This window comes from Camelus dromedarius, chromosome 16 (genome assembly GCF_036321535.1).
Source record: "Camelus dromedarius isolate mCamDro1 chromosome 16, mCamDro1.pat, whole genome shotgun sequence".
In the NCBI taxonomy this organism is placed as follows: domain Eukaryota; kingdom Metazoa; phylum Chordata; class Mammalia; order Artiodactyla; family Camelidae; genus Camelus; species Camelus dromedarius.
In genome coordinates, this window is record NC_087451.1 from 55362138 (window position 1) to 55389329 (window position 27192).

Below are 27192 nucleotides of genomic sequence, written 5' to 3' on the forward strand. Positions count from 1 at the left end.
CGTTTACGCTTCTTGTTGAAGAAGTTTTTCTCTCTCTTATCCCCTTAATTAACCTTCCTGTATATTACTATACTACTGTAATTCATCTGCAGTTAACAATATTTCACTTTCCAAAGGAATCACTTCTCGACAGAGATTATACTCTCTAAAGACACGTTCAAATGTTTATTTCCTCATCCATTCCTTAATTCCTTTACTATAAACCTCTCTCGCCCAGAGGCATAAAAGTTCTTAGAGACAAAGAGACTTGAATGGATTTCCTTATGTCTCTCAGACATTCGTCCCAATCTCAAAGCCTGTACGTATCTAAGAGTTCCCAGAAACAATGAGCTACAAAAGTACAGACCAAACGGGAAAGAAGAGGAAGTATCAGAACAATACCCAAACCAAACACAGCACCGAAAGCCCGTGGTCGTCTCTATCGTCTCAGTATACACCCCCACTTCCCTAGCTTAACCAAGGTCTCTCAAGCTCGGAGAAAAGACTCCCTGGCCCATAACTGCCCATTTGCTTCACAAAGAAGGTGGCAGCAAGAAAAGCAAGCTCCCTCCGTCGATCGGAGCTGTGATACTTTTTCTGCTGGGTGGAGGGTGGCAAGCCAAGGGTTGTGTAAAGAATGGAAAGCTGAATGATACTAGGGGGAGGGGGAATTAGGGCGCCGGAGCTAATCCTCTGCCGGAGCCCGCTGGTGGAAGGGGCAGGAGGCGACCAGCCGGGAGGACTAAGAAGCCCGGCTGTACTGGGCTTTCGGGTCGCGAGAAAGGGGAGAGAAGTCTGGCAGCCCCAGCGGTCGGTGGGTGACGGTGCCCGGCAAGGGAGGAGGCTCAGTGCGGAGCGAATTTTTCGGGGCACAAGAGCTGTAATCACCTTCCTCATGCCGCCCTAACCAACCCCCTCCCCCAAGCTCACACCTCAAACCTGCTCTTGGTCACTCCGTTCACGTCCCTCCTCATGGGGCCGGCGGGTGCGGCCGGGGCCGGGCGCTACGGCTTGCAAAGACTGGGAGCCCCGGACAGGCCCGGGAGTTCCGGCACCGGGAGGAGGCCGAGGAGCAGCGGGCAAGGGCCGTCGGCGGGGAAGGGAGACCTCACGACTCCGGCGGGGCCTCCTCCGCCTCCCGCGACGGCGGCGACGACTGCTCGTCGCTAGATCTTCTCTCTCCTCAGCCTCAACTTCAACCCAAAACAAAAACACTCCCCACCTGCCAGCAACGCCGCTCCTCATTGGGCAGAGCCGCCCGGGCCTCAGAACGGCGCTGGGAGGGGGAGGAGGAGGAGGAGCGCGCGGCGGCGGCGGCGGCAGCGGCGGCGGCGGCGGCGCGGGACCACCCTTCCCCCACTCCCGGGCGCAGACGGAGACTGTCCACCCGGGAGCAGCGGGAGCGCGGCGGCGGTAGCAGCGGCGCGAGCCCGCTCTCGCCTCCAAGGCAGGCAAGACCACTGCGAAAAGGAGAGGCAGGGAAGTGCCTATATGTCTGTGTGTATTCGTGTATGGGAGGGGCTTTGGGGCGGGTGCGAGTGCGCGCGTGCTCGCCGCCTGGTGAGAGAGGAAAGGACAACTGCACACAGCACCCGTGCCCCCTCTTCCCCCGTCTGCTGGCAAACAGCACGCAACAACCCACTAAGCACTTCAACTGTCTGTCTTGTCCTCCTAGCCCTCTTAAGTCTTGTCGCTTCCCCGGTAGCCTGTGCTGGCACACATGTCCTTCCCAGCCACCCAGCTCCCTTCCCCTATCACTCACTGTCGCCTTGAACCCAAAGTGCAGCAGGCGGTCCCTGCTCGGAGCCATTTTCCTCCTCGCTGGTTGTGTCTAGAATGGGGCAGTACTGCTGCTGCTGCCGCTGCTGCTGCTGATGCTGTAGCCGCTGCCGCCGCCGCCGCCACCGCCGCCGCCGCCGCCGCCGCCGCCGCCGCTGTTGGTGTTGCTGTTGCTGCCGCCGCCGCCTCCCCCGCCCCCGTGGATTGCATTACCGGGTGTTGCAGGGGAGCCTGGGGGGCCACTGCGCGGCGTAGGTCTCCCTGTGCATGGATCAGGAGGACAGGCTGCCCTCTGCTCCGGGAAATTGCAATGAGGCCGCACCTCGCGCCTTGGGGGTCAGGGGGTGCAATGCTGGAGCTGGGCGACCATTTCTTTAGCTGGGGGAGGGGCGCGCATTGGTGGAGGTGGGGGCAGGCGAGGCAGAAGGCCTTTGGCTTCCCCCACCCCTCTGCCGCCCAACCGCCGCTGGCACCCAATGGGCTCTAGTGCCTGCCCGCCCTCCAATCAGGGCCCTGGTTGGTGAGAACCTGATCCTGACGCCATTTTGGCGGGAGAAACAAGCGTGTTTGAACGAGTAGGCGGGGGCGCTTGCTTATTGGAAACTAAGACTTTCATTCTGACTGGCTCCTTCTACAGAAGCTACATTTTGTTATCATGTTATACTTTAGCAACTCCAGCCCACAAAGTCTCGAAATTATCTAATTTCCAAGAATTAAGGAATAAATTTACCCTTAGAAGAGAGACAAAGAATTATATCCCAAAGATAAAATATTAGAAACTGTATCATAAATTCCAGCAGTTCTGCCTGGATCAGTTCTAATTGTATTCCAGAGCAAATGAGTTTGTATTCATACCATTTTTAATGACTGGATTGTTACGAATGTCTGATTAAGAGATGAGCTTATTTGAGAGCAACTGATGCTGGAGATCTTTAAAAATAGGCGTATTTTAGCTGCAAGGCTTATTTAAGCACTTTAAATATTTTTTTAATCCTAGAAAGGGCTTTCTAAGCAAGGAATCCAGCTTTAGAAACTCATTCTCAAACCCACAAACCCAGGTCTAGATGTTCTAGTCTCCTCCTATCCCATTTACTTTTAATGTTATTGCTTCACTTCATCCATATAAAAACAGCCTTTAGTTGCATCTTATCTAAAAGCAGTTTTCTCCCAAAAAGAACTGCTGATGAATTTGGAGACTAAGGCCTGCAAAAGGTAGTAAAACTAACTTGAGCATATAAATCAAATGAAACTTTCACAGGTCTGTTTCCCTAATTTCAACTATTCTTTCCAGTTAACTCATTCAAGGAATACTCAGGGAAGACTTTTACTTTTGTTAAACATTTTTTTGATTGGACTTTTAAAAAGCTGAGTAAATGAAAATTATTCAAAGGTAAAAATTTATTACACGTAGGCATGTTGCTTTTTATCAAAGAAATTTATTTGCATGTAAATAAACAGGTCTTTGTAATGTTTTGGGAAAAAAATCCCACAGATTTGTCTACTTTCAAAAAATGAAAAACCCCAAAGTATTTACAGAACGGCCATACGCACAGAAAATCAAATTTGAAAGATTTTTTAGAAAAGACCCTCCCCAACTGCTCCTGATGTACATTTTTAAAACTCAAAATTTAAAGGTCAGCTTTTACAACTGAGCATGTTTCCCAACCTTGCTTCTGAGATGTTACGTACTTCCAACCCTTCAAAAAACTTAACTCAAGGGTAGAAGTAAGGGGGGAGAGGAATTGAAAAAAAAGGGGGGGGGGTCAAAGAAAGTTAAGATTGCCTAGATTGTGAATGAGTTTCCTAAAATGGCATCTGCTTTAAGTGACTCGTGGATACTATGACTCACTGGCTCCCTGGAAGGGTTTCTTCTGAGAATTCATAATAGTGCTGCACTAAATTTTCAGACCTAGGCCTTAAGGAAAATCTTTCCAAGAGTCACCAACCTCAAGTCTAGTTTTGGCAATTATATTCTGCTTCATTCCCACCCCCACCCCCCCCCAAATACTTGTTTTTGAAAGACACTGATTTTGAACCTGGAATCTTCATGTACATCAGAGCAGATTTTCACCAAGAACCCCTAACATGAAGCCAAAAGACAGAAGAGGAATCAGGTCAAACTAAGAATACATAAGACACCAGCAGCAGAAGATAGGTAGAAGTTGACTTCATGTCCTTGCCGTCTTTTGAAACAGGAGAATGAGTACACCTAGACAGGAGGGAGGTGTCCCAGGCTTGATTTATTCTGCCTCTTCTCCTCCACCCTGTGGAGAAATGCAGTGCTCCCTGGTTCTCAGGCAGGGTGAAGCAGTTTAGCCCCGGCTCCCTGTTAAGCAAGTTCAGATGCTGGGTCAGTGTGTGGGGTGTGCCCATCGACAATTCAGGGGCTTATCCTTCATCCAGATCCTAACTCGGGATTCTTTGATCTGGGATGAAGACAGAAAGAGAGAAAAAAGCTTCCCAGTTTACTCATTTTGGTATTTGTTGGCTCTGCTTGGGGGAGCTGAGCCCCTGATACTATGCAGTACATTCCCGTAAGATTATCCCCACCCAGAACAAACTTTAAAACAACTTTTTTTTTTTCCTGCAGAAACCAATGGGATAGGATTCAAAACTAGGTGAGAAACTTGTGAGAAATCCAACCTGGTTGTATGTCTGAGAGGCTGCTACTGTATCAGCATCACAAGATAAAGCACTCTGGTATCACCTTGCCCATGTCCTCCTTAGTGTCACCCAAGACATTGACTCTGATACGGTAACCGATAACTTTTCTTGCTCCACTTTGCAATGTTTCGTTTCCTACTTCTTATTACCTTGGGACACAAAAGTGGCAGAGTTGTTGAGAGCTGATGACCAGAAAAGGGAGAACACTAAAGGAAATCAGAGACAGTCAGGAAAGAAAGCCAAAGCTGATTTTTCCAACTCTATGCTAACTCCAACCTGCAGAAAGAGCTGAATATAGAAATCTTCAATATCTGATGAAGTCACTCCATTTATGACACACATACACACACAAATGAATCACCTGGCTTTTTTTTTTTTTTAATCCAGAAGAGTTGTGCTGGGGATCGTGCCCCGTCCTGCTGATACAGATCCTGAATGGAATCATCAGGAATGGCACAGTGCAGGTGTCAAAATCAAAGTAAGGCCGCAGAATTTTGAGAGGACCCTCCAAATACTGAGAACTTGTGTTGCACTCATGGTCTCCTGGATTTCCAGATTTATGAGAAGGGCTTCTTATTGATGTCCCCCAGGATCCAGACTCAGACCTGTTCCTCCAAAAAGGTCCAATTGTGTTGCTACATAGTAGCAAGGGTTTATCTTCATGCCCACCTAGCATTCCAGGCCCCCATTACTTCAAGTGAGCTTGAAACTGTTTTAAGTGAACTATGGCTGCATTTTTTTTTTTTTTTTTTTTTTTTTTTTTTTTTTTTTTTACTGTTTTATCTAAGGGAGCATATAGTGGAGTGATTAAAGTCTGGACTCCTTATCCTTGTGATGAAGAGAAACAAGGAGCCCAGCTCTCAGGAATGGCATCAGTTCTCCTACAAACAAAATGCTGGGATGTGGACTTTTGGCACATTGTGGAAATAGGAGAACTATTAATTCTGTAATGGTTTTCATGCCACTGGGTCAGGGAGGCTGCACCACATTAAGCCTTACTGCATCTGAAAACAAGTTTACATCCCAAAAAGCCAGCCCAGTTTTTTTTTTAAAGGAAAAAAACTATAAATCAATACCTCCACAGGGAAATAACTCCTAATATTCCTATGATGTCTGAACCCTATGAAAAACTTCCTAAAATAAAAATACCATTTTGGTTTTTCTACTTAACTCCAAAGGTGGGCTCTGACTAATCTGCTTGGGCTTGACACTACGGTAACCAGCACAAGCTACAAGCTCCCTACCACCAAATAAGCCTCGCTCTTCCACCTCCCATCATTTTGAACTCTGAAGCTTATAGAATTAGAAAGAAACACTGTATAAAAGCAGATAAAGGGTTAAAATATTACAAATAAATAGCTAAAATCATCTTCCCTCCCCCAATCACTCCTAAGAAACAGACACCAAACATTACTTAAGTGTCCAAAATAACCAAAGTCCTTCATTTGCCCATGCCTCAAATGGACAACTGCCTAAACAAAGGTGAACAACCTTCATGCAAATGCATCAAGGAATGTATTGCTTTTTCATTTTCTGCCCAGCCCTTCAAATACATGCACTGAGTTTAAAACATGGCCTAAAAATGGAAAAAGGGAGAAAAAATATATATGAATATTTCCCACAAAACTGTTTCCCACCCTTCCCTCTCCCTAAGCCCTTCCCACCCCCTCCCTTTCATAAGCAAGTATTTTAACTTTTTTTTTTCTTTCCTGGCAAAGGAACACGTGATTCTTGGTAATCAGAATGAAACCTTATGGTCTCTTTAGTAGGGTCTGGCTGTGCCCTTCTAAATTCACCCAACTCATGTCAAAGCCATGCCATTTAAGATTCTTAAACATGAAAGCAGACCTATCTGACTCAGCCCTCATGGTGGTTTGCCTATACACTTATTAGTTTTGTTTTGTTTTGTTTTCTGGCCATGTTTTTAATCTTAAAAAGGTTCCTAGTTGCCAATCAAGGCCACATCCATAAGATCATCATCTTCCTCCCCAATCATAAAGTCAGGGCTGAGCCTTGAGGGCCTGTCTGTAGATAAAATTGTGTTACTTGTCATAGACAAGGACTGGTCTGAAGAGATGGGTGATTTAGACCAACTCTCTGGCTTGATGCTATGAGATTTTTTCTTGTCTCGGTCTTTGTCACGGTCCCGATCCCTATCTTTGTCTTTTACTTTCTTCTTTTCTTTTTTGTGCTTCTTATGCTTCTCTGTGCTGTATTCTGGAAGAGGTCGGATGCCATCATCTGAGCTGGGACTGTTCTGATAAGACTTCTCTGCTATGGAGGAGCCTGACTCACTTTCACTGTCCAGATTCTGGGGGGTGTATGCTGGTGACTTACTGTGGCTGGGGGAGCCACGCTCATGCTTTGGAGTGGAACCACTGATGAGTGGAGAGCCATAGTTTTTGGAAGAGGCCATCTGAGGCCTGAGCCCTTCTCCACTACTTTCCCCAGGTTTCTGCAAAGTCACTTTGGCTTTAATGCTGGGGGATCCCCCATCGTGCTTGCTGATGATAATTTTTGCCACACCTGTGCTCCCCACATTTTTTGACTCTGAGGTCTTCTTAGATGAATCCACTGAGCCCCCCGAGGTGGAAACTTTTGATTTGTCTTTATCACTTTTCTCACGCTTGCCCTGGAACTCTCCTCCTGACATGTTATGTTTGGAGGATATAGGATGGCTAGAAGAATTTGTGCTCACCCCCATTTGGCCATCCATTGGGTCTTCACCCCCAGGACCACTGGTGACAACCCCATGCTTCAGTTTATCTATGACAGCTGTTAAGGACGGCTTCTTATTCCTGCTGGGAGATTTCCCTTTGGAACTCCCATGCTGGTTCTGAGAGGATGACATGGAAGAGCCACTTGAGGAAAAGGAAGAGGAAGATGATGTACAAGAGTTAGAAGATGGAGGAGTTTTCTGAGACAGTGAGCCAGAGGATCCTAACCCTGAAGATGACTTCATGCCAGTGCCTGAACTAGTTCCAGACATATGAGAACCACCAGAACCTGAACTGATAGGGGACTTGGCTTTAGAAGATGGGGGAGTACCAGGAACAGGTTTCATTGGAGAGGCAAGCTTATCAGAGCCTCCAGGTGGCCTTGAATGGGAAGGGGATATGTTTGGTTTACTTAAAGAAGGATTCATAAGTGATGATGGCTTCCCTTGAGGTTTCATCTTGGTGCCGCTGGAGCCACTGCTCAGTCCATGCTTGGTAATAGGAGAGGAGCCTGGCTTTCCCCCAGACTGGGATGAATTTTTGGACTGGCTAGATCCAGAAGACCCCTGGCTAGAATATATACTGCTACTTAACTTGGAACTTGATGAACCTTCTGATTTACTGCTTTTCATCTTGCCTGAGTTGGAAGCAGAAGACGAGGAAGAATGGCTATGGTGGCTTTTACTTCCCGAGGAAGACACAGAACCACTGCTGGTATACTGACTGTGAGAGGAGGGCTTGCCCACCATCACAGTTCCCTTAGGAATCTGAATAGTGATTTTAGGAATGGGTGGAGTGGCAACACCTGGGGGAGTCTGAGATCGTCCTGAACTGCCTGGAGATTTGGATCCACCTGTACTAGTAGGTGGGGTGAAAGGTCGGTTAGAAGAACTGTGAGATGGAGACTTTCCCTCAGTGTCTGCCTTCTTCCTCTTTGGAGGCTTATCTTTGCTTTTGCCATCATTAGAAGGGGTCCGACTGCGTTTTCCTGGTTTGCTGTCTAATCCTGGCCCTGACAAACTACTATTACTGGTGCCATTGCCTTCCTTCACTCTCTTTTGAGTCTTTTCTTTCCCTATGTCCCCAGTGGTCAATAAAGGACTCTGGCTACCACTGTGATGCTCCATAAGATCTGCAGGACCCAAAGCCTTACCAGCCACTGCTATAATACTGAAATCAACTGTGTCAGCTTGGCTGTTGCCTTTAAACTTAGTCTCCCCGTTATCACCTCCAAGCATTGGCACCCCCAAAGTATTTAGTGCCTGAGAAGCAAATCCTTTGAAATCATCATTATCTCCACTTTGGCTGCTTTCATCAAAATATTCTTCTCCAAAACCACTTTGGCTCTGGCTGTTCAACAAATCAGGATTGAAATCTACTCCATCAGGAAAAAAATGATTAGTAGGAGAGTCACTACTGGGGCTTCCAGCAGCATCTGCAATAAGGTCAGCTGGATCAGTGTATGGATTTTCATTATTATTGGTTTGAAAGACATCAGGGTCAAAGAGGGCACTCTGAGAATGCCCAGAGCTTGAAGAATCTCGAACAGGGGTGCCAATGGGTGGACAGTCATCACTAGTGCTGGGAAGCTTAGAAGCTTCTTCTGCAATGTCTGAAAGGATATCAGTTACATCTGGGCCAATGCTGTCTGAGCTGGACAGTCGGACCATCCTTTGAATACTGGGTTGGGGGTGAGGTACTGGTTGTGGGTAAGTTGTTGGGGGAGTGCTACACTGGCTTGGAGCTGGAGTGATGTGTGGCGTATCCAGCGTGTCAGTTGTCATGTTGACATCAAAGATAGGGTTCTGTGAGTCAACATCCATTGAAAATAGCTCCCTCTGAAAGTCATCTTCAGTCTGGTGCTTGGGTTTGTCAGGTGGTAATCTTGAAGACTTCTTCTTCTTTGTCTTGTTGCTTCCCGAGCACATTTCCATCCGGGGTGAGCCGGAAGAGGAGTTCTGCCTTTCTAAAGGGCTGCTTCCATAAAGGGTTGAGAAATCCTGGGCAGGGTTATCTTTAAGAAGGTTCATGAGCATCGGGTGGTTCTTGGTGTTGCCGGCCATCGAAGAGACAGGTGGCGGCGTGTGATGAGGAGGGGTCGGACTCGAGCCAATGGTAGACCCCCCGTTCCCTGTGATTTGCAACAAACTGGTAAGAATTGGGTTCTGAGACACCTTGCTGAAGTCCTCCCCATGGCCCACCGACTCATGCCGATCTTTGATGCTCATGCTCATATTAAACAAGGTGGTAATGGGACCCCCCGGAAAGGTGTTGGTTGGTGTAGTGGTACCACTCATTGGGTTGTTGCCTGTGGTCATGCCATACCCTGGGCTGCTAGCCGGGGGCAGGTTCTTTTTCACCATGTCTTCAACTGTCTCTGCAATGAGGGACAGTGCTGGGGTGTCGGCCTGAATGGTTTCAGCTTTCCTCCGAATAGCCCTCATCGTCACAGGGATGGACATACATCTGTAAAATAAGATAGAAAAACAGTTAACATTGTACTAGCTGCTAAATGAAACCAATTTTTCATTTGGGAAAACAGGCTTTAATTTTGCCTGAGACTTAGATATGCAAAAAAGTTTGCAGTAAGCAGTTTTTAGGTAAGGCAAGTAACCCAAAAGGCGGAAGCAGTTCAAATGCCACCAAAAACAAATCAACCATTAACAAGAGTCCAAATAATCAGATATCATACTGCACTAAAATAAAACTGGTAATAATGAACCCATAAGAAAATGTCCTCCTTTTTGGGGCTTCACATGTGAGTAATGGGATATATGACTTATCTTAACTGATGAAAAATCTCTTGATTCATCAAGTTCTAAACTTTAATGGCTGAGATCACCCCAAAGCTATACTGTGAAGGGAATCTTTTTTATTTTAAAGCAAAGCACTTTTTATGTTATACATAAATTTATATTTATAAACATGTTTGAAAACATTTTTCTCTAGAACATGTCAGCAACCTTTCTTAAAGGGCCAGATAGTAATATTTTAAACTTCTGAAGATCATATGGTTTCTGTCCAACTACTCTGCCATATGCACTCAAAAGCTGCCATAGACAATATGGAAATGAACAGGCATGGCTGTGTTCCAATAAAATTTATTTACTAAACAGACCACTGATACCTGCTCTAGAAAAATCTCAAAATTACATATTAATTTTTCTAGGAAGCTGACCTATTAAGTATCTTCCCACATACTGCCATTTGACATGTTACATATGTTAAAAAATGACAACAGAGGAAAAGTGAATAAAAAGATCTACATCTTATTTCAGCTGTCTCCCTCATAAAAAAACGCTAATGTTAGGCCTGAAGTTACCTACCTTACTGCCTATTATCCTTATAAAGATATTTATAAAACCCAAACTCATATTACTTTTGCATCCAAAAGCAGAGAAGGGTGAATTTAAAGCAGTGACTAAATGCTTTCCTCCTAAGTTTCCAATTCACTAATACTAAAGACAACATTCCTTATACACCTTTTAATGGGACTCTGTTGGAAAAGGGCCAGTGCTACCTTTGAACAACTTTGGCAATGAAGTCATCTGTGCAAATGAGTGCATCTGACAGCCCCTTGTACAGTTTACAGCTCACATGTGTTGAGTCCTGTACATCCATTACCACTGAAAGACAAAATATATAGGAGGTATTTAAGATAGTTTCAGCTTTAACCTCTGACTTAAAAAAAAAAAAAGATAAAGGGACCAAACTGCTGCCCTAAGAGAAGTGCTAGCCACCCATTTAACTCACCACACACCAGGGAGTCATTCACGGGGTGCTGAAAAGATACGCTGAAACGGGACTCTGAGAGGGGACACACTTCAAATTGGAGAAGCCCAGGAGAATCTAAAAGGCAAAGAAAAGGATCAACCAAATCATCAACCAAATATAAGACTTGAGACATGTAAATAGGAATCCCTAATTATGAAATTCTTTCTCTCCTTCATTGGAAACTAAATCCCACACATATGTTAAATAAACAAAACCTACTGTATCATCCACAAGTGACCAAAGGAATCAGATTCCAAGGAATGTGCTAGTTTATGTTATAAATACTCCAAAACAATGAAGTAACTAAACTTCAGGGTTTTTTTTAATGATAGCATTTAACCTCTAAATTGATAAAGTCCTTGGCAGATACAAACACCCTGCCTTGACAGTGAATTCTGAAGATAAATGTGGCCAAGAGGAGTTTCTCATTCTGTTGATAAGCAGATATCACAACCACTGCCATAAACCCTACTTTCTATCAGTGTTTGCAGCTGTTAGCCATACAGTCCGTAGTCTGATAGAGGGGCTACAATGTAAAATGATATATTTATGCCAAATACACATAAATGTAAATGTCATCATCAGTTCCGAGGTCAAACAGGCTGGCAGCTCAGAGACAAACATCATATACTTTCTTAGGAAGAGAGCAAGCATCTCTGTAGGAATAACTTCATAACTATTTTACAAAAACTCATTTTTAAATGCCCTCAAGCTATTTGGAGAATTCTCCTAGAATTTAAATACATGAAATAGAAGGGCCATAAGCACACTTTCATATGCTCTGTGTTATTACTCCAACTTTCCAAAATGTCTCACTTCTAAAGCAATTCTTATTCCCATAAAAGACCACTCCTGATTTACCTTCCCTATTTCTTGTCTACCTTCCCTTCCTTCTGGTCTACCATTTGCACTGATACATCCCTATCACTGAAGTGCTTTACAACTAAAGTAAAATATTAACCATGGTTAACTAGAGCAGCCAAAATTCACATTGAGGTTTCTAACAGCAAACTGTCTGAAAAACATCAGCATTCCAGAATCCTGGGAGAAAAGGAAAAAGGCAGAGGTCTCATCCCTTTTTAAGCTATATTATTTCTCCAAAGAATGGGGAGGAAATATACTCAGAACTAAAAGCTGGGAAACACTGTCCTAACAACCTAAAATGTAGGTATCAAGAAATCCTCTCTTCCTATAGAATCCCAAATTCTACTTTATGTATCTGCTGCAAGGTTCAGGCTCTTAGGTACCCAATTATATCACTACATGCAGAAAAAGACTAAGTCCACTGTAGGAAAAAAACAAACAAAAAACCACAGTGGTTTCCAAATGTCAATTTACAGATTGGGTCTATCAAAATTATTTGTAGAGCTTAAACTAGATTCCCAACTCCTCCCACAGTTTCTAACTCAGTTCATTTGAGTATGGAAACCAAGTATCTGTATGTATGTATGTATGTATGTGTTTATGTATTTATGGGGGGGTAGGTTTACTTATTTATTTATTTTTAGAGGCAGTATCAGGGATTGAACCTAGGACCTCGTGTGTGCTAAGCACGCGCTCTACCATCAAGCTGTGCCTCCCCGCCAAGTAGCTGTATTTTTAAGCAGCACAGGTGATATGATGGGCCACCAAATCAGAGAATTACTAATCAGTTTCCAGTTGCCAGTAAGTATATCAAAAGGAAAGGTAGTACCTTCTTTCAGAATAGTTCTTTTGACACAGCTTCCAATTAGGGTGTTATAGGCCACTTGGTGTCTGATTAGATTCAGGATAAGAGGAACTCGGCCAGGGTGCTGAAAGGTGATTTTGCTAACAAGGGTTCCCTGTAGACTTCTGCCATCTGGGAGAGGAGCATCCTTGTTGAGGAAATAGCAGTGCTGCTGACCTGGGAGAGCCTAGGCAAAAAGAACAAAGGAAACAAAGAGTATTTACTCACCCACTGTACTCTAACCACAAACAATCATGGGGGGTCGGGGGGAGAACCTACTCCTCAAAAGTCAGCAATTTCTTGGTGAATAATAAAACTGCAGTGAATTCTTTGGTCATCTGATGTTAAATGCCAATTACTCATTTGGCTGAAAAGACCCCTTTTTTATAAATGTTCTGCTTGTGGTTTCCTAACCTAGCTAACATAAAAATTACCTCAGAAATCTGCATAAAGGAGTTTCCTGAACCATAAGTGCAAAAGCTGTATTTTTAATAAAACACCCTATTATAGTTATAATGGAGCCAGAATTTGGGTACTAATTTAGTAGACTACTGTCAAACAGCCAAATAAATTCAAGTCAAGATGTGGTTCTGAAACCTTCCTTAACTTACTCATTCCAGCATTTTCTTCTTTGTAAGTACTTTCCAGATTATAAACTCATGGCGCTTGAAAGAATTTAACAACAAGAATTCTTAACACCTACTTATAAGCTTATAAAAGTTCAGAAAACTATTAAGAGACTTTCACCTGAAATTTCAACAATGAAATGTACATTGTGTCCTGACTTTGGAAGTTCGTTCTCTTTCTTCAGTATGTTTCAGAGATTTCCATAATTTCCTATCTGACTAAGGAAATAGGGTATGATCCAGCAGTCCAAAAGAATGTCATCTGACCTCAGTAATCCTATAAAGGAAGATTCTGATCTGGAGTCCAAACATAATCAATAATCCACAGGGCCTTACTTACAGCATAAAATCGCATGTTGTGATTCAAAGGTATGGGGTCAGGATCCTTTGACAGTTCAAATTGAGTGATCAGTTCATAGAGAGGTACATAAGTTGGCTGGGTTTCAAACAATGGAATTCCTGGAAAAACAAAGATCAATATGATGATCACAGTAAAAGCAAAACATTGACAGCTCAGTTTTCCCTTCATGACTTCTACTTCATTCATCCATTTATTGAAAAAGTACTTATTAAGCATTTACTAGTACAAAGCGCCACGACATCTATACCCATCAGTACTTTTCTGAGGCCTGCAAGACTCAAAGAGGTCTAAGATAATCTGAATTTGAAGTTTGCTTTTCATTTTTATAACAATTATTAGTTCCTGATGCTTAAAACTCACCTGTGCAGTTCTGAAGTTTCTGAACAAATGCTCTAGATACTGGGATTGGCTGGGGAAATTTCAAGAAGAAACAGGCAGGAAGATCAACACTGTTGGCACTGGTGATTGAGGAGAAGGAGGGAGTCCTTGAAAAAAAGAGTAGAGGATTGGGATTTTAAATTGATGTGAAAATAAAAAATCTGTACACCTATGCTCTGTATCATATAAACACATACTCACAAAGGCTATCAAAAGCACACACTTTGAACTTTCTTCCTCCAATTCCAAAATATCCTATTTGTTAACAATACAGTACAGTATTTTATCAAACAAATATCCTGAGGGATGTTCTCTAGTAATTACTCTAGCATAACTCTAAATCAACATAAAGGTCCGTAAGAAAATCCCACAGAGCAATCATTAAGCCAGCAGAATCAGCACAGTTCTCTGCTTTCTCTCTCAGAATAAGAATGTGTTCCATGAGCTGACTTCAAAGTGGAACATTCAGATACTGAAAAGAGAAATTAAATGAACAAAACAAAAAGCCCATCTCTAGAAACTCAATTGGGGGAAGAGCCAAGTGAAAGTAAGAACTTAAAGTTGAAAAAATGGACTTTGCTACCCTAGAATTATATTTAATTTACCATTTGTTGTCAACTGGATGTGACCCCATAATTAATGGTGCAATTGGGAGTTTATACATAGCAGATGTTCCTTCAATTGTCACTGATGCATTCATGCCCAAAGATCGAGGAACTGCGAAAAGGAAAGAAAAAAGATAACACAAATAATAAGAATCTTAACATTAAAAAACAAAACAAAACAAAACAAAAAAGCTAACTTCTGCATAATCTGTCCATCCTAATTTGTCAGATACTATGATACCTGTATAACTTAGAAATGCTAGAAGTTACCTTTCTAACCAACCAGTATTTTTCTCTGTCAGTAAATAAAACACAGGAAATAAAGCAGTCCAAGGAAAAAAACATGTAAAGGCTCATTACCAATATTTACTTATTTTCTCCAACTTCAGAATGCATTTAAATAGAATTATGGGGGGGAGGGTATAGCTCAAGTGGTAGAGCACATGCTTAGCATGCATGACGTCCTGGGTTCAATCCTCAGTATCTCCTCTAAAAATAAATAAATAAATAGGCCTAATTATCTTACCCCCCCCAAAATAAATAAATAGAATTACGATTATAGGATAGTTAACGATTGAAGTTACAAGGAGACCAAATGAGGTATTAGGCCATTTCTCATTATGTTCTAGCATATTACAGTGCAAATTCAAAGTAACATCCTTTAAATTCTTTAGTAAGTTGGCTAATTTCTTTATCTTTAAAAGTAATGATTAATGGGGACCATTTCAAGTCAGATGGTTAACATCTTTTCATTCATTCGTTTACTTATTCAAAAGGACTTACAAAGTTTTTATTATTACGTATGTATGTGTATATACATACACGTATGTATATACATACAGGTGTGTGTGTGTATATATCAGATGCAACTCTGGTAGAAATAGAAAAATCTCGTAGAGATGGAAAATTTACTTGGGACTGGCAAACCAGAAGGTATGGGCAGGCCCAGGCATTCAAATTTTTAAAAATATTTTTAAAATACTGAGCAAAAGCTTCACTTGCTTTACAGTTAAACTCTTACCATTATTCTCATGCAAAATGATAGGGGATGTAGTCTTATCATCCAGCAGGTCAGAAGGAGAGGCATAATACTTCAAGTTCATTAAATGACCTATGAAAAATAAAACTAATGACTACATCTTTATCAGATAAATTATAAACAAAGTAAAATATTCTCATTCATATAAACCTATATACAAGAAAATAGTTTCATATATGAGGACACATGATCCAGAGCAGTTTATGAAAAACAACAGAAGCGTTAAGTATTGATTCTAGCAGCAACAATTTACTTCACAATTTAAAAAATAAAATTGGGGTAGGGCAGGTGTCGGCATCTTAGAAATCATTAAAAAGACACAAATGACTGGTAATCTCCCTCTTCTTATATATCCAAGGTGAAATTTTAAGTAATAACTCAACTAAAAGTAGACATTTTTCTAAAGAAGCAAAATAGGATCACATACCCCCACTTCGTGGAGTGAGATAGCCAACACTTCCATGAAGAATCTTATCCAAGGGACCAGCATTGGTTGCTTTCCTGCAAGACAAATGATCTATGTTTGCTTGTATTTAAGCCTTGAAGCTATTCGTGCACCATGTGATAATGAGTTCAGTTCTTAAACATGTAATTCTATCCTACTGATTCTGTCTGTGGGACAACTGTAATTCACCTTTAACAATTGTATTTCATCTTTAAAGTGAAGGGATTATTTCCAAGTATACTCCAGTGTGTAATAAGGTGAACAAAAAATACAATTATACTATTATTTATCAGAAGGGAGGCCAGGTTTGATAAGTCTTTTGATAAAACCTATTAAACATCAACCAACAACTCAGGGATACTGATATTCAGAAAATGGAATGCAATTATTTGGGAAGTGAAAGGAGATGGCAAGATGTAAAACATAGGTAAAATATAGATGTATAGTAACATACACCTATAACATATATTAAAAAAAATAGAAGCCTACTAATGCATAGACGAAAATAAAACTTGACCCCAGAAGGGTCAAATAAAAATGACACCTTAGCCAGTCTTACCAATACATAACTGCCATTTTAGATAGGTCCTGTTCTAAGGATTGGAGAGCCAAGTACATTTTAGTCTTCAGTTTGCTAGAGAGTAAATGAAGAAAACCAGAATTAAATAGTTGAAAAATACACACACACACACACACACACACACACACAAACACTGAAAGCCTAGAAAGCAAGTCTACGTTGGAAGCAACCAAAATATTTATCAAAACAAAAAACAAAACAAAAAAACCCTTTAAAATGGTTAGAAAAAATCAAGGTGGGGAGGGTATAGCTCAGTGGTAGAGAGAGGTCTCAGCATACATGAGGTCCTGGGTTCAATCCCCAGTACCTCCATTAAAAAAAAATTATTTTTAATTGCATAAATTTAATTATCTTTTGAAAGGAAGAAAGAAGAAAGGGGAGGGGAGGGAGGGGAAGGAAACGAAAAGAAACAAAAAGAAACGGAAGAGAAAGGAAAAGGAAAGAAAAGAAGCCAAGCAGGTTAACAGAATCACAGGTAGGTTAAAAATAAAAATGAAAACCTGGTTCCATAACAACAAATTTCTTTCAGCCTTGAAATTAGTATGTTGAAGATAGCTCACGGATTATAATTTATCTTTAGCAATATAATCCAATAATGCAGATATTATTTATTTAAAACACCTTTAAAAGACATTAAGCTCTAAGAGTGGGTATAGCTCAGTGGTAGAGTGCATGCTTAGCATGCACGAGGTCCTAGGTTCAATCCCCAGTACCTCCGTTAAAAAAAAAATTAAAAATAACATTGTAAATCAACTATACTTCAGTAAAGAAAAAAAGTTATAAAAAAAGAGTAAGTTGCAAGCTGAGCTACAGACTGTCAGTATGAGTTGAAATCACAAATGAGCTAGGGCAGAAGACTTGGTAAATTTCTAATCACAAAATGGTTTACAGATTTATATTGATTTTTCCAACAAAAGCAAAAAATAAAAATACTTACTTGTCCCCTGGAAGATTATAAAGATTAACAAGACCCTTAAGGTGCTTAGAAAATTCATCAAAATTTTTTTCCCTATAAGGAGTTCAGGGAAGAGGGGAGAGGAAGGAGAATAAAACATACAATTATTACTCAATTTTATCAGCAAAGTGCCAAAAATCATGGTTATAAAAACTAATTTTAATAATTTGCTTTACTCTTCCCCATCCCCAAAGTTTTCTAGAATTGATCAAAAGTAGCAAAAGGGAATGCAATGTTTTCCTTTCTCTGCCCCATTTTTCTGGAGAAAGGTGCCAATAAGCAGTATAAAAGATAGTCAAAGAGACTTCATAATTCATATACTAATTTGCTCTTAAGTAATGAGATGTGGTTAAATACATCACTTTCTTTTCCACTTAATTTGTAACTGAGATGATTGGATGGCATGAGGAAAAATAACTTTTGATTGAAGAGAAAACATAAGTAAAAAAACTGGGAAGATAGAACACTTGCATGTATATGGTAAGAGAAGGAAAATGAACACTAGGAGAGAGATGGGAGGCTAAGAAAAAGGGGAACTGGTACTGTGGAGGCAAACCACGTATTCCAACAAAACATTCCTATGACTAGATTTACCCCAGGAAAAAGAAACTACTACCATGAACCCAATATTCAGGCATGGATTCTTAGCCAAATGAACTTTTGTGGGCAGGCTTAGGAATCCAACACACTCAATAATTCTAACTCTCTATATCTTTTTTCAAACTTGGAAAAAAAATGTCTCTTGAAAGCTAAATTGTTCTGACAATGTCAGATATGTGGTAAGGCATTTACTGAGCATTTATTGAACACTTACTGCCCAAGGTGCCATGAAGAAGTAAAAAGCAACTAGAGCAGCAGCAAAATATATTCCCTATCTTAAAATTACCATCTGTACAAAGAAATTAAAAAATATCAGGTAAAAGCTAATATTCTTTTTAAGGTTCTCACTTCCAAACATGCCTACAAATTAATTTTAGACCACCAGTTCATAAATTAGCACAGGTCACATTAGAACCAGAAACGTTGCCTTCCTGGACTATTCTGGTAATATACCGTTGCTTGATATATTGATTTAATGAATTCATAAAAAGGCTATCTTTTATGTTGCATTGCAGTTTTTCAAAGCTGGTTCAAATTTGGTGTATTTGGCTCTAAGGTCATGAAACTGATCATTGAGAAGGCTGAGTATAAAACTTATTTCCTCAATATTAACATTTTTTCCTAAGATACCTCCATGTGATATCTGGTAAATTCATTATATTTAAAACATAAAATTGATGTAATAAATTTCTCTAATTCCCAGAAAATTAACTCTGGGTTTAAATTTAAGGATGCAAATTTTCACGCAATTCAAAGAGCAAAGATAAGCCAGTCAGGGAAAAACATCAATTGCTAAGAGACTGTCTTCAAGCCTAGCGCTTTACTATGATGGGAACTTTATACCTTAAATATAAAACAATTTTTCTCAAAATTAAAGTGAAAAAAAAAGTTATTTTCACGGCATAAACTCAATTTTTCTCAAGCCTTCTCTGACTCAATAATTAGGTTCAATTTATTTTTGTTCCACACAGAATTCCTCAAGTTAGATCAGTAGTTCTCAAACAAGAGTGATTTTGTCCTCCAGGGGACATCTGACAATATCTGGAGGTATTTTTGACTGTCATAACTCAGGAGATATTACTGGCAACTAATCGGGGAGACCAGGGATGCTATTAACATCCTACAGTGAACTGGGGAGCCCCCTAGAGCACAGAATATCCCAGTCCAAACTGTCAATACTGTCAAGGTTGAGAAACCCTGGGATAGATAGAATAGGGTAAGAAATCAAGCTAAGTCAACTCTGAAAGTGAACAAGTACAGACTCTGAAAAATCTTGACTGAGAAAATATATTTGTTCCTCAGGAAAGTAACTTCTGACTATCCTCAAAAATCTAGCTATAAAAGAAAAGCACTGCCAGTGTCAGGGAATATAAATGTCGTTTGCTCACCTTAGCTGCTGCACAAGTTCTGGACAGCTCTGAAATTAAAGAAATTACATTAAAACTTCAAGCTAGTTTAAGACCTTTGAAGACATCAAAGTTTTTCTTTTATTAACAACATGCTCTATAACAAAAAACAGTAAAACTATAGAAGGTCCTTATATTAAGATATCAAAAAGTATCTTCTTCCTACTTGGTAAACCATGGGATTGGGAAATTAAAGATCAAAATATATGAAATAGTTTATAAAGCAATCAACTTTCAGTAGCTTGTTTAAAACATGAGGACCTCTCTTTAAAGCCATCCTTGGAATCCATATCCAACTGTCTGGTTACACACATTTTACATACATCTCTATTACAGGATTTTTCAGAGACATTAGCTATGTACAAGATTATCTGTCTTTCTTGATTGTAAGTTCTTTGAGGATAGGAACTTTAAATTATTTATTTCTGTATCCCCAGCACCTATTTCTCAATTGCGGCTCACATTTGTTGATACGAAATGGAAAGGGTTCCTCTGCTGTTTCTTCTTGTCAAAGCCTTTGGATGATGTCAGAGATGGACCCATGTTACTCTAAATTCCATTCTATAGCTATTGATGTTGTGGCCCATCACATCATCTCTACAGTGGCTCATGAAAAAACCTAAACCCAAGCTACTTCAAACCCCAACAATTCCTCTTAAAATTAATGTCCCTAAGTAAACCCCACAGATTCCAGTGAAATATCAACAACACATACCACAGGATTCTCCCCATGGTGAGCCACTTTTACATCACAAAGCTGTCCTGCAGGATCTAACTGCACTTCCACATAGAACATATCTGACGTGATGTAACATTCAGTGCCACTGGCACTGAGATGAGAGCCCAGTCTAGCAGGAACAAATCAAAACAAAAATTAATAGAAGACACATAAATAAAGCCACCCAAAGTCAACACTAAGTTAAACATTTCTGCCTACAGATACGCTACTTACCCATTTTGTCTTGCTATAGACTCCAAACGGTCAGTCATTGCTGGTAAAGATGTTACTATGAAAGGATGAAAAAAGGAAATCACAAAGGATGCTCCAAATAACTTAAGTTGTATTCTTCAAAGACAGAAACATCCTGAGGCATATATCCATCCTTCCAAAGCCATAAACACATTCAGTAGTTCAAATGCTTATAATCTGCACAAAGTTCATTGGTAAGGTTTAACTGTGGCCTAAGCAGTAATAAAGGTGAAAAAAAAAAGACCTATTTGAAAAAAAATTATTTGACCTTTCTCCTCTCTTTTTCATTATTCATTTGGGACAAGTTATCTTTAGCTCAAAAAAGTCACATTTATCTGCTAATGCTAGAATAAGGAAGATTAACATCAAAACCAACATAAAAACAAACATGCTATTTCACAGTGGCACAATTCACAATAGCCAAAAGGTGGAAATAACTTAAATGTCCATCAGTGGATGAATATATAAACAAAATGTGATATATACATACAATATTATTTAGCTTTCTTAATAAGAGGAAATTCTGATACATGCTACAAAATGGATGAACCTTGAAGACATTATGCTAAGTAAAATAAGCCAGTCACAAAAGAACAAATACTATGATTCCATTTAAATGAAGTATCTAGGGTAGTCAAATTGTTAGAGTCAGAAAGTAGAATGGTGGTTACCAGGAGTTGGGGAGAGGAGAAAAGAGTTACTGTTTAATGCGTAATGTTTCAATTGGGAAGATGAAAAAGTTCTGGAGATGGATGGCGGTGATGGTTATACAACAACATGAATGTACTTAATGGCACTGAACTTTACATTTAAAAATGATTAAAAAGGTAAATTTTATGTTATGGACATTTTACCACAATTTAAAAAATAATCAGCTGATTCATTTGTGATGGATCAAAGAAAAATCTGTTTTCACTTTCATTTTCCTTCAAAAACAGTCAAGTAGTAATTATAAGCATGAATAATCAAGCTCATGATTTGAATCTTGTCTGCTTTCCTGAAAACATTCTTTATAAACATTGTAGAAATGTCCATCTTCTTATTGAGTTAATTAGGAGGGAACATGTGAAGTAGAAAAAAAAAAAAAAAGAACGTTCCCTGCCTTATAGTTACCCTTCAACAGTTATCTTTGGAGTCTCTACCAGCCTCCAAAATGAATCAAAAATAAATGTTTCTAAAGTAAAGGTAAGAGCTCACTTCAACTCCATAATGAAAGCAAGAGCAACACCTAGCATAGAATGCTGACCTATCTCAATTTATATTTCCAGCATAAGTATAAAATAGTCTTTCCTAAACTGGGAGATTCTAAGAAATCAGCAATATTTCAAAGAGGTTTACAAACCTTTGAGAGCTTTCTGCAACGTCTCCAAACAGCTGACCAAATGTTGATGCCCTCCAGAACTCATCACAACCCTCTTCTCCTATATTAAGTAGGAAAACATTTGAGGTAAAAACTAACCAAGCCAACAGTGTTTCAGATAAACATACACATTATCCTAGTAATAGTATTTCAGGATAGACTATAGATTATGGCATAGTCCATATACTCTATATTTTCTATATATTCTAGATAATCTATAGACTCTTAACTGTTACTCTATCCATCCATCCAAAAGAGGAAATGCAAACATACATGGATACATCCATATCCATGAAAGTAGAAAAAGGTACTTTCAGATCTAAAATAAGTTAACTTTCAGGAATAAATTAGGAAGAATCAAAACGTGATAAATAAGATCAACCTTCTACAGAAGAAAACGACATCCTAAGATTCAGTCAGTTAAATGGGGTGGCTCAAATTTGGCAATTCCTAAGTATAATAAGGTGATAAGCATGCAACCTAAGAAATACAACCAGATCTTAGGCAAATTAGATTGACTCTAAGAAACAGAGTATGTAGTCCAAAAAAAGCCAAACAGCAAAAAACTCAGTTTTTCTAACCCTATCCAGGGAAGAAGTTTCTGTCTGCCAGCATTCCAGTCCCCAGAAGTGTGAACAGTTTTATAATACAGGGATAGCTTTCCAGGCTTTTCTATGCCCTAAGTCCATCTCTCTTTGCTCTGATTCCACTCTGACAAAACAAACATCTGATTAATTAATAATCTGGCTTCCCTTTTACCTTAAATAGACAAGGAGCCTGTCCACTGCTCTGGACAATAGATACCAGTATTTTAGTAACTGGAAAGATAAACCCTCTGTTGTAAATTAAAAAATTTGCAGTCTGATTTCCATGTTAATCTGAGATTTTGTTAGTATGTCAGTTGTTGAAAACTCTTCAAAATCTTCTGATATACCAATAAAATTAGCTTACTGAATCTGCAAAAGTGAGAAGTAGACAATGGAAGCTATGGTGACCTTCTATCTCATGATGTCTCTTTAATGAGAGTATCATTTATAGACCATATTTCAAACTAGAATATTACTGCCTTACAGTATAAAATGACAGCCTCTGAACTCCCAGACTGGAAAAAATGCCATTCTTTTATTTAAGACTTAGGGAAAAAAAAAAAAAAAAAACCTTCTATGTACACAATCCTGAGCCAGAACACACATATATTTGTAGAATTTAGTTACAGAAATCTTTTAGCAATATGACACTTTGCCATCCATTATCTCATTTGATCCCTGCAGCAAAACTTTGTGAAAAAGCAAACTGGTATTGTGTATGTCTACTTTCCAGATGAGGAAACTGAGAATCAGAGAGAATAAATAATTTGTCCAATGTCCTGTAGGTAGAATAACTGGAGTCAAGCCTAAAATACAAGTCTATGACAGCAAAGTCTGTTCTTTTACTAATGCTATAGTGATATGACCATTTTAAATTCTAATAAATCTACTAAACAATGTACTCTGGACCCATTATAAGATCTGGTAGAGGAAGGGGTACTTTCATTGAGGTATAACATGTATACAGAAAAGTATATGAATCTTTAATGAAGAGATCCTTGAATTATTATAAAGTAAATGCATCCATATAACCATTGCCCAGGTCAAATCATAGAAGTAAAGTTTTCCTACATCATTTTACTACCACTGAAATCACATGGATGAACTTTTACCATCCAGCTCCCAACCCCGACCCCCTGTCTTCCACTTAACTAAGGGCTCCTCATACTGGTGAATGAATCAGGAAGGAGAAGCGGTACTGTAGAGAAAGAGGGTCACAGAGTAAACAGTTGAAGTTAATAAAATGAATTGCAAACCCTACTAGTAGTATAGATATAATGAAAGTACTGTCACATTAGAATCAAGGAGCTTGACAGGAAGTGAAAAATAAATGTTTCTCTATACCAGTCTATCACATACGTCTCTTAGAGGTGTTATTTCTTAGCACCTCTGCCTAAAATACCCCAGTGTACTATAACTCATGATTAATACAATTTTATAAATATACCTCCTTCTTAGGTAGACTCTTAAAAGCTGAAAGCCTCCGTGTATTCAGGTGTTTTATGGTAATAAAACTGAAGACCCACTATAGTAACTAGTTTGAAAAAGTCTACACAGGGAGTTTAGCTTATTAAATAATTATCTAAGCACAATACTTTATCCACTTCACCACAGTCCTCACCATGACTTGACGCACAAGCTTAATGGTTTCACTCCAAGGTCTATTTTGGTTAAATTTTGCATGGAGGCGTTCCAAGAGAGAACTCATCTTACTCAGCTTTTCCGACTCTAAGATATAAACCAGAAAACATCATTAGAAACTCTTCTTTCAAGACCTTCCACAGTTGTTCTTGCAAACAAAACTCCCATACTTCATCCTGGTAAGAACTCAAAATCTTTTCCAATATCATTTACTTCAAAACATACAAAGAATCCATTTTTAATGACAAGAAGACACACAAACTATGGGTCTAATCTAAAGAACACCATAGAATGGGGCTGCTTTCTATTAAAACTTAATGAGAACCTCAAAAAGAACCATCTCTAATCATGTTCCATGATCAAGACTACCATTTAGTGACAAAATAATTTCATAACATGTGTGAAATCCCTTACATAGTATATGTAGAGCATACATTTAAACATGGCCTTACTATGATTAGTTGGTTTTCAATGTGAAAATACAGACTTTAATTTTTTTCAGTTTTATGAGATCAATTTATAAGTGTTATCAAGAAAACAGGCTGTATTTGCCATTCAGGTTTTTCTTATTTGAATTCAAACTAAAACTGTATGAACAAGGAAGATGTCAATGACTAAAGGATGAGTTTTCAGCAGAGGTAGGAGGCTCCCAGATTAAGTGTGTGAACCAACCTCCAATCCTCCTCTAATTCTCGTACTGCTTCGCATTAACAAGGACCTGTGCTGAAGACCACTGGCAGTGCAAAAACAATATGCCTAAGATGACACCTGTGATGAGGTGTGAATAAGTTAATGTGAAAATAACCATCACACAAAGCAAAATGAGATATACTCTTAAAAACAGAGAGACACATTACTATTGAAATTCAAAGTATGAAAAGTTCATAATTAGTTGTGGGGATGTTACAAAGAAGGTGTCACTGAAAGATGAACAAAATGTCAGCAAAGTTGAAGCAGCAACATCTTCTAAATCAAGATTCAACTCCTTCCTCCAATGCCTCATCTTCTGGAAAACTGGTTTGGGGGCTGTTTCAGCTAGTCTGTAGTTCTAGAGAAATGTTTGGCAATTCCCACTTTTAAGACTCATTCACTCATGCACTATTTTACATGCGGAAGATACAGCAGTGAGCAAACTAGACAAAATTCCTGCCTCATCGAGTTTCCATTTTACACTTGTCATTCTTCTGCACCCAAGGAGTACACTTTTTTCTTCGTCTTTATAAGAATGCTCAAATCAAACTTTTTTGAGCAACTATCCCGTGCCAGGGAGTATACAATGATGAGTAAGGCAAAGTATTGATCTACAAAGCTCAGAATAAATTAGACAGGACAGGTATATAACAGTGTGCTGTATTAGTAGAACTATACCCAAAATGCTAAGGAAGCATTTAACCTGGAGTGTGGAACTTTAGAGAGTCTAAGTAAAGTTACACAGAAAAGTTGTTTTTCAGCAGTTCTTAGTTCAGCCACTGACAAACTGAAATTCAGTGCATTTTAAAAATATACAACAGCACAAGGTCTGAACACTGTACATTCTTGAGAACTGCTGGCTTTTAATATCATAAAGACCTAATAATTTCATTCACGCCAGAATATCTTCCGTGCTGTGATATACAGCTCTGTATTATTGTTTCTATGTCATCATCAACGTTGATATACAGCTCTGTATTATTGTTTCTATGTCATCATCAAGACGTCTCTTCTGAAAAGAGCAAGTTTTAGATTTACTCGCCTGGTCTCCCATCTCTTTAGGCTAAAAACGCTCTGAGGTCCAAGTGACTGCCCCTAGATAAGCAGGAAACCTTTACAGAAGTTGAGAGCCCCTATCTCCCCAAAGTCGGAGCTCTCCATCACCGGGGAAAGCACAGTCAGAATCTAAAACTCACACATACCCCGCCTCCTAGACTCTGCACCCTCAGGAGAGTGGCCCCCACGGAAGCATCGGCCCTCAGCTCCTCTCAGAGATTGGCTCGCCCGGCTGTGTCCCGCCTCCTGCTTTCCCCCACAGTCACTCACCCTCGGTTTCCCCCTGAGCCTTCATCCTGACGGCGGGGAGGGCCTGAGTCCTACACAAGAGGATAAGCCTTTCCCTACCACTAATGGAGGAACCAGGTTGGTTCGGGCTCCCGGGACGCAGGGCACCAGCAGTCCCTACTCGTCCCGAGAATGCTCAGTCTGAAGTCCCCGGCGGCAAGAAGAGAAGGGTGCTCGCGGCCGCCGCCATCTTCCCCAACGGAACTTCCCAAAGATCGCGAGATTAACCGTGATCCTGCGAGACAGAGGGAAAGGGCTGGGTACTAAATATCGCGGGAAATGGTTAATACGTTGCTTCTCGCGAGATTCCTCCCACTGTGTCTTCCCTCGCGGGTGTCTCAGACTTCTCAGTGCTGGGTATGGAGGTTGCCACCTGCGAGTGATTTGGGAAAATTGGCGCTTCGTTTTGGCGTTTAAGCAGTTCGCAAATTAATATCCCCAACTCTCTTTACTGAAAGACTAGCTTTTCAACGAATATGGGTATCAGGAATATTTTATTAAAGATAATACTCTTTCTTGAGATACTAGGTAGTATAATTATTCCATTAAAAAAGATGGTGGCTCTTTGTAACACGACGTCCCAAGCTAGCCCTGTACACTTAATTTACATTTCCTGATTTTCTTTTTAATTTCAGAAATATTTTTTCTTGAGCAATTCCAATGTTTTTGAAAATCTGGGAGAGTTTGTATTAAGATAAACTTGTTTGCAGCAGTTACAGCGTCAGATGCTAGTAATTATATTTAGGGTCCCAAAGGTGTTCACAGTTGATTGTGTCCCTTTTTTGTAATCATAGTGAAAGGAAGCAGTTTAGCCCATACTCTACAAACCAGAAAGAGTGTGTAGTCATATCTCATGTATCAGTAAATCCTCACAAAGAGAAATTTGGAATGCTGAGAAGTTTATGGCCACTGGAACTGAAGAACTAGGCTAAAATGCAAGTGTATTTTGTTCACTGGGTATATATTTCATTGGGTGAAAGTTCT

At 39.9% G+C, this 27192-nt stretch overlaps 2 protein-coding genes across 6 annotated transcripts in view; both read right to left on the reverse strand.

Moving 5' to 3' along the window:
- FBXL20 (F-box and leucine rich repeat protein 20) overlaps nt 1-1858 on the reverse strand; it is a 91755-nt gene extending 89897 nt beyond the window's left edge. Inside the window, exon 1 of one of the 4 annotated variants that reach the window (XM_064496033.1) lies at nt 1742-1858. In XM_064496033.1, the coding sequence (XP_064352103.1) occupies nt 1742-1789 (48 nt within the window). In that variant the 5' untranslated portion in view covers nt 1790-1858. Of the gene's footprint in view, nt 1-911; nt 1192-1741 lie in introns of those variants that run through there. The other 3 variants (XM_064496034.1, XM_031468208.2, XM_010991833.3) reach the window with 3 other exon arrangements.
- Nucleotides 1859-3174: 1316 nt separating this feature from the next.
- MED1 (mediator complex subunit 1) lies at nt 3175-26425 on the reverse strand. 2 transcript variants are annotated; one of them, XM_010991832.3, is made up of 17 exons: nt 26191-26425; nt 24155-24261; nt 21929-22007; nt 20569-20623; nt 20332-20464; nt 19599-19627; nt 17593-17664; nt 16635-16709; nt 16058-16131; nt 15613-15702; nt 14592-14703; nt 13969-14093; nt 13588-13706; nt 12607-12808; nt 10893-10988; nt 10660-10765; nt 3175-9605 (listed from the first exon to the last, which is right to left on the reverse strand). In XM_010991832.3, exons 1-17 carry the CDS (start codon nt 26213-26215, stop codon nt 6365-6367), a joined length of 4740 nt encoding a protein of 1579 aa, XP_010990134.2. In that variant the 5' UTR covers nt 26216-26425; the 3' UTR covers nt 3175-6364. The 2 variants fall into 2 exon arrangements, with proteins under 2 accessions (XP_010990134.2, XP_031324066.1); XM_031468206.2 differs by lacking the exons at nt 20332-20464; nt 24155-24261; nt 26191-26425 and having other exon boundaries at nt 21929-21978.
- Between the last annotated feature and the right edge of the window lie 767 nt (nt 26426-27192).

Bases quoted from the DNA above. Each gene is read 5' to 3' on its own strand.
- MED1 (XM_010991832.3), bottom strand. From the start codon at position 26,215: ATGAAGGCTCAGGGGGAAACCGAGG. The intron at 20,624-21,928 runs GTTTGTAAACCT...ATCCTTTCATAG, and splicing joins GTTGCAGAAAGCTCTCAAAG to TAACATCTTTACCAGCAATG. The intron at 10,989-12,606 runs GTACTACCTTTC...TTTGCCTTTTAG, and splicing joins AAGAACTATTCTGAAAGAAG to ATTCTCCTGGGCTTCTCCAA.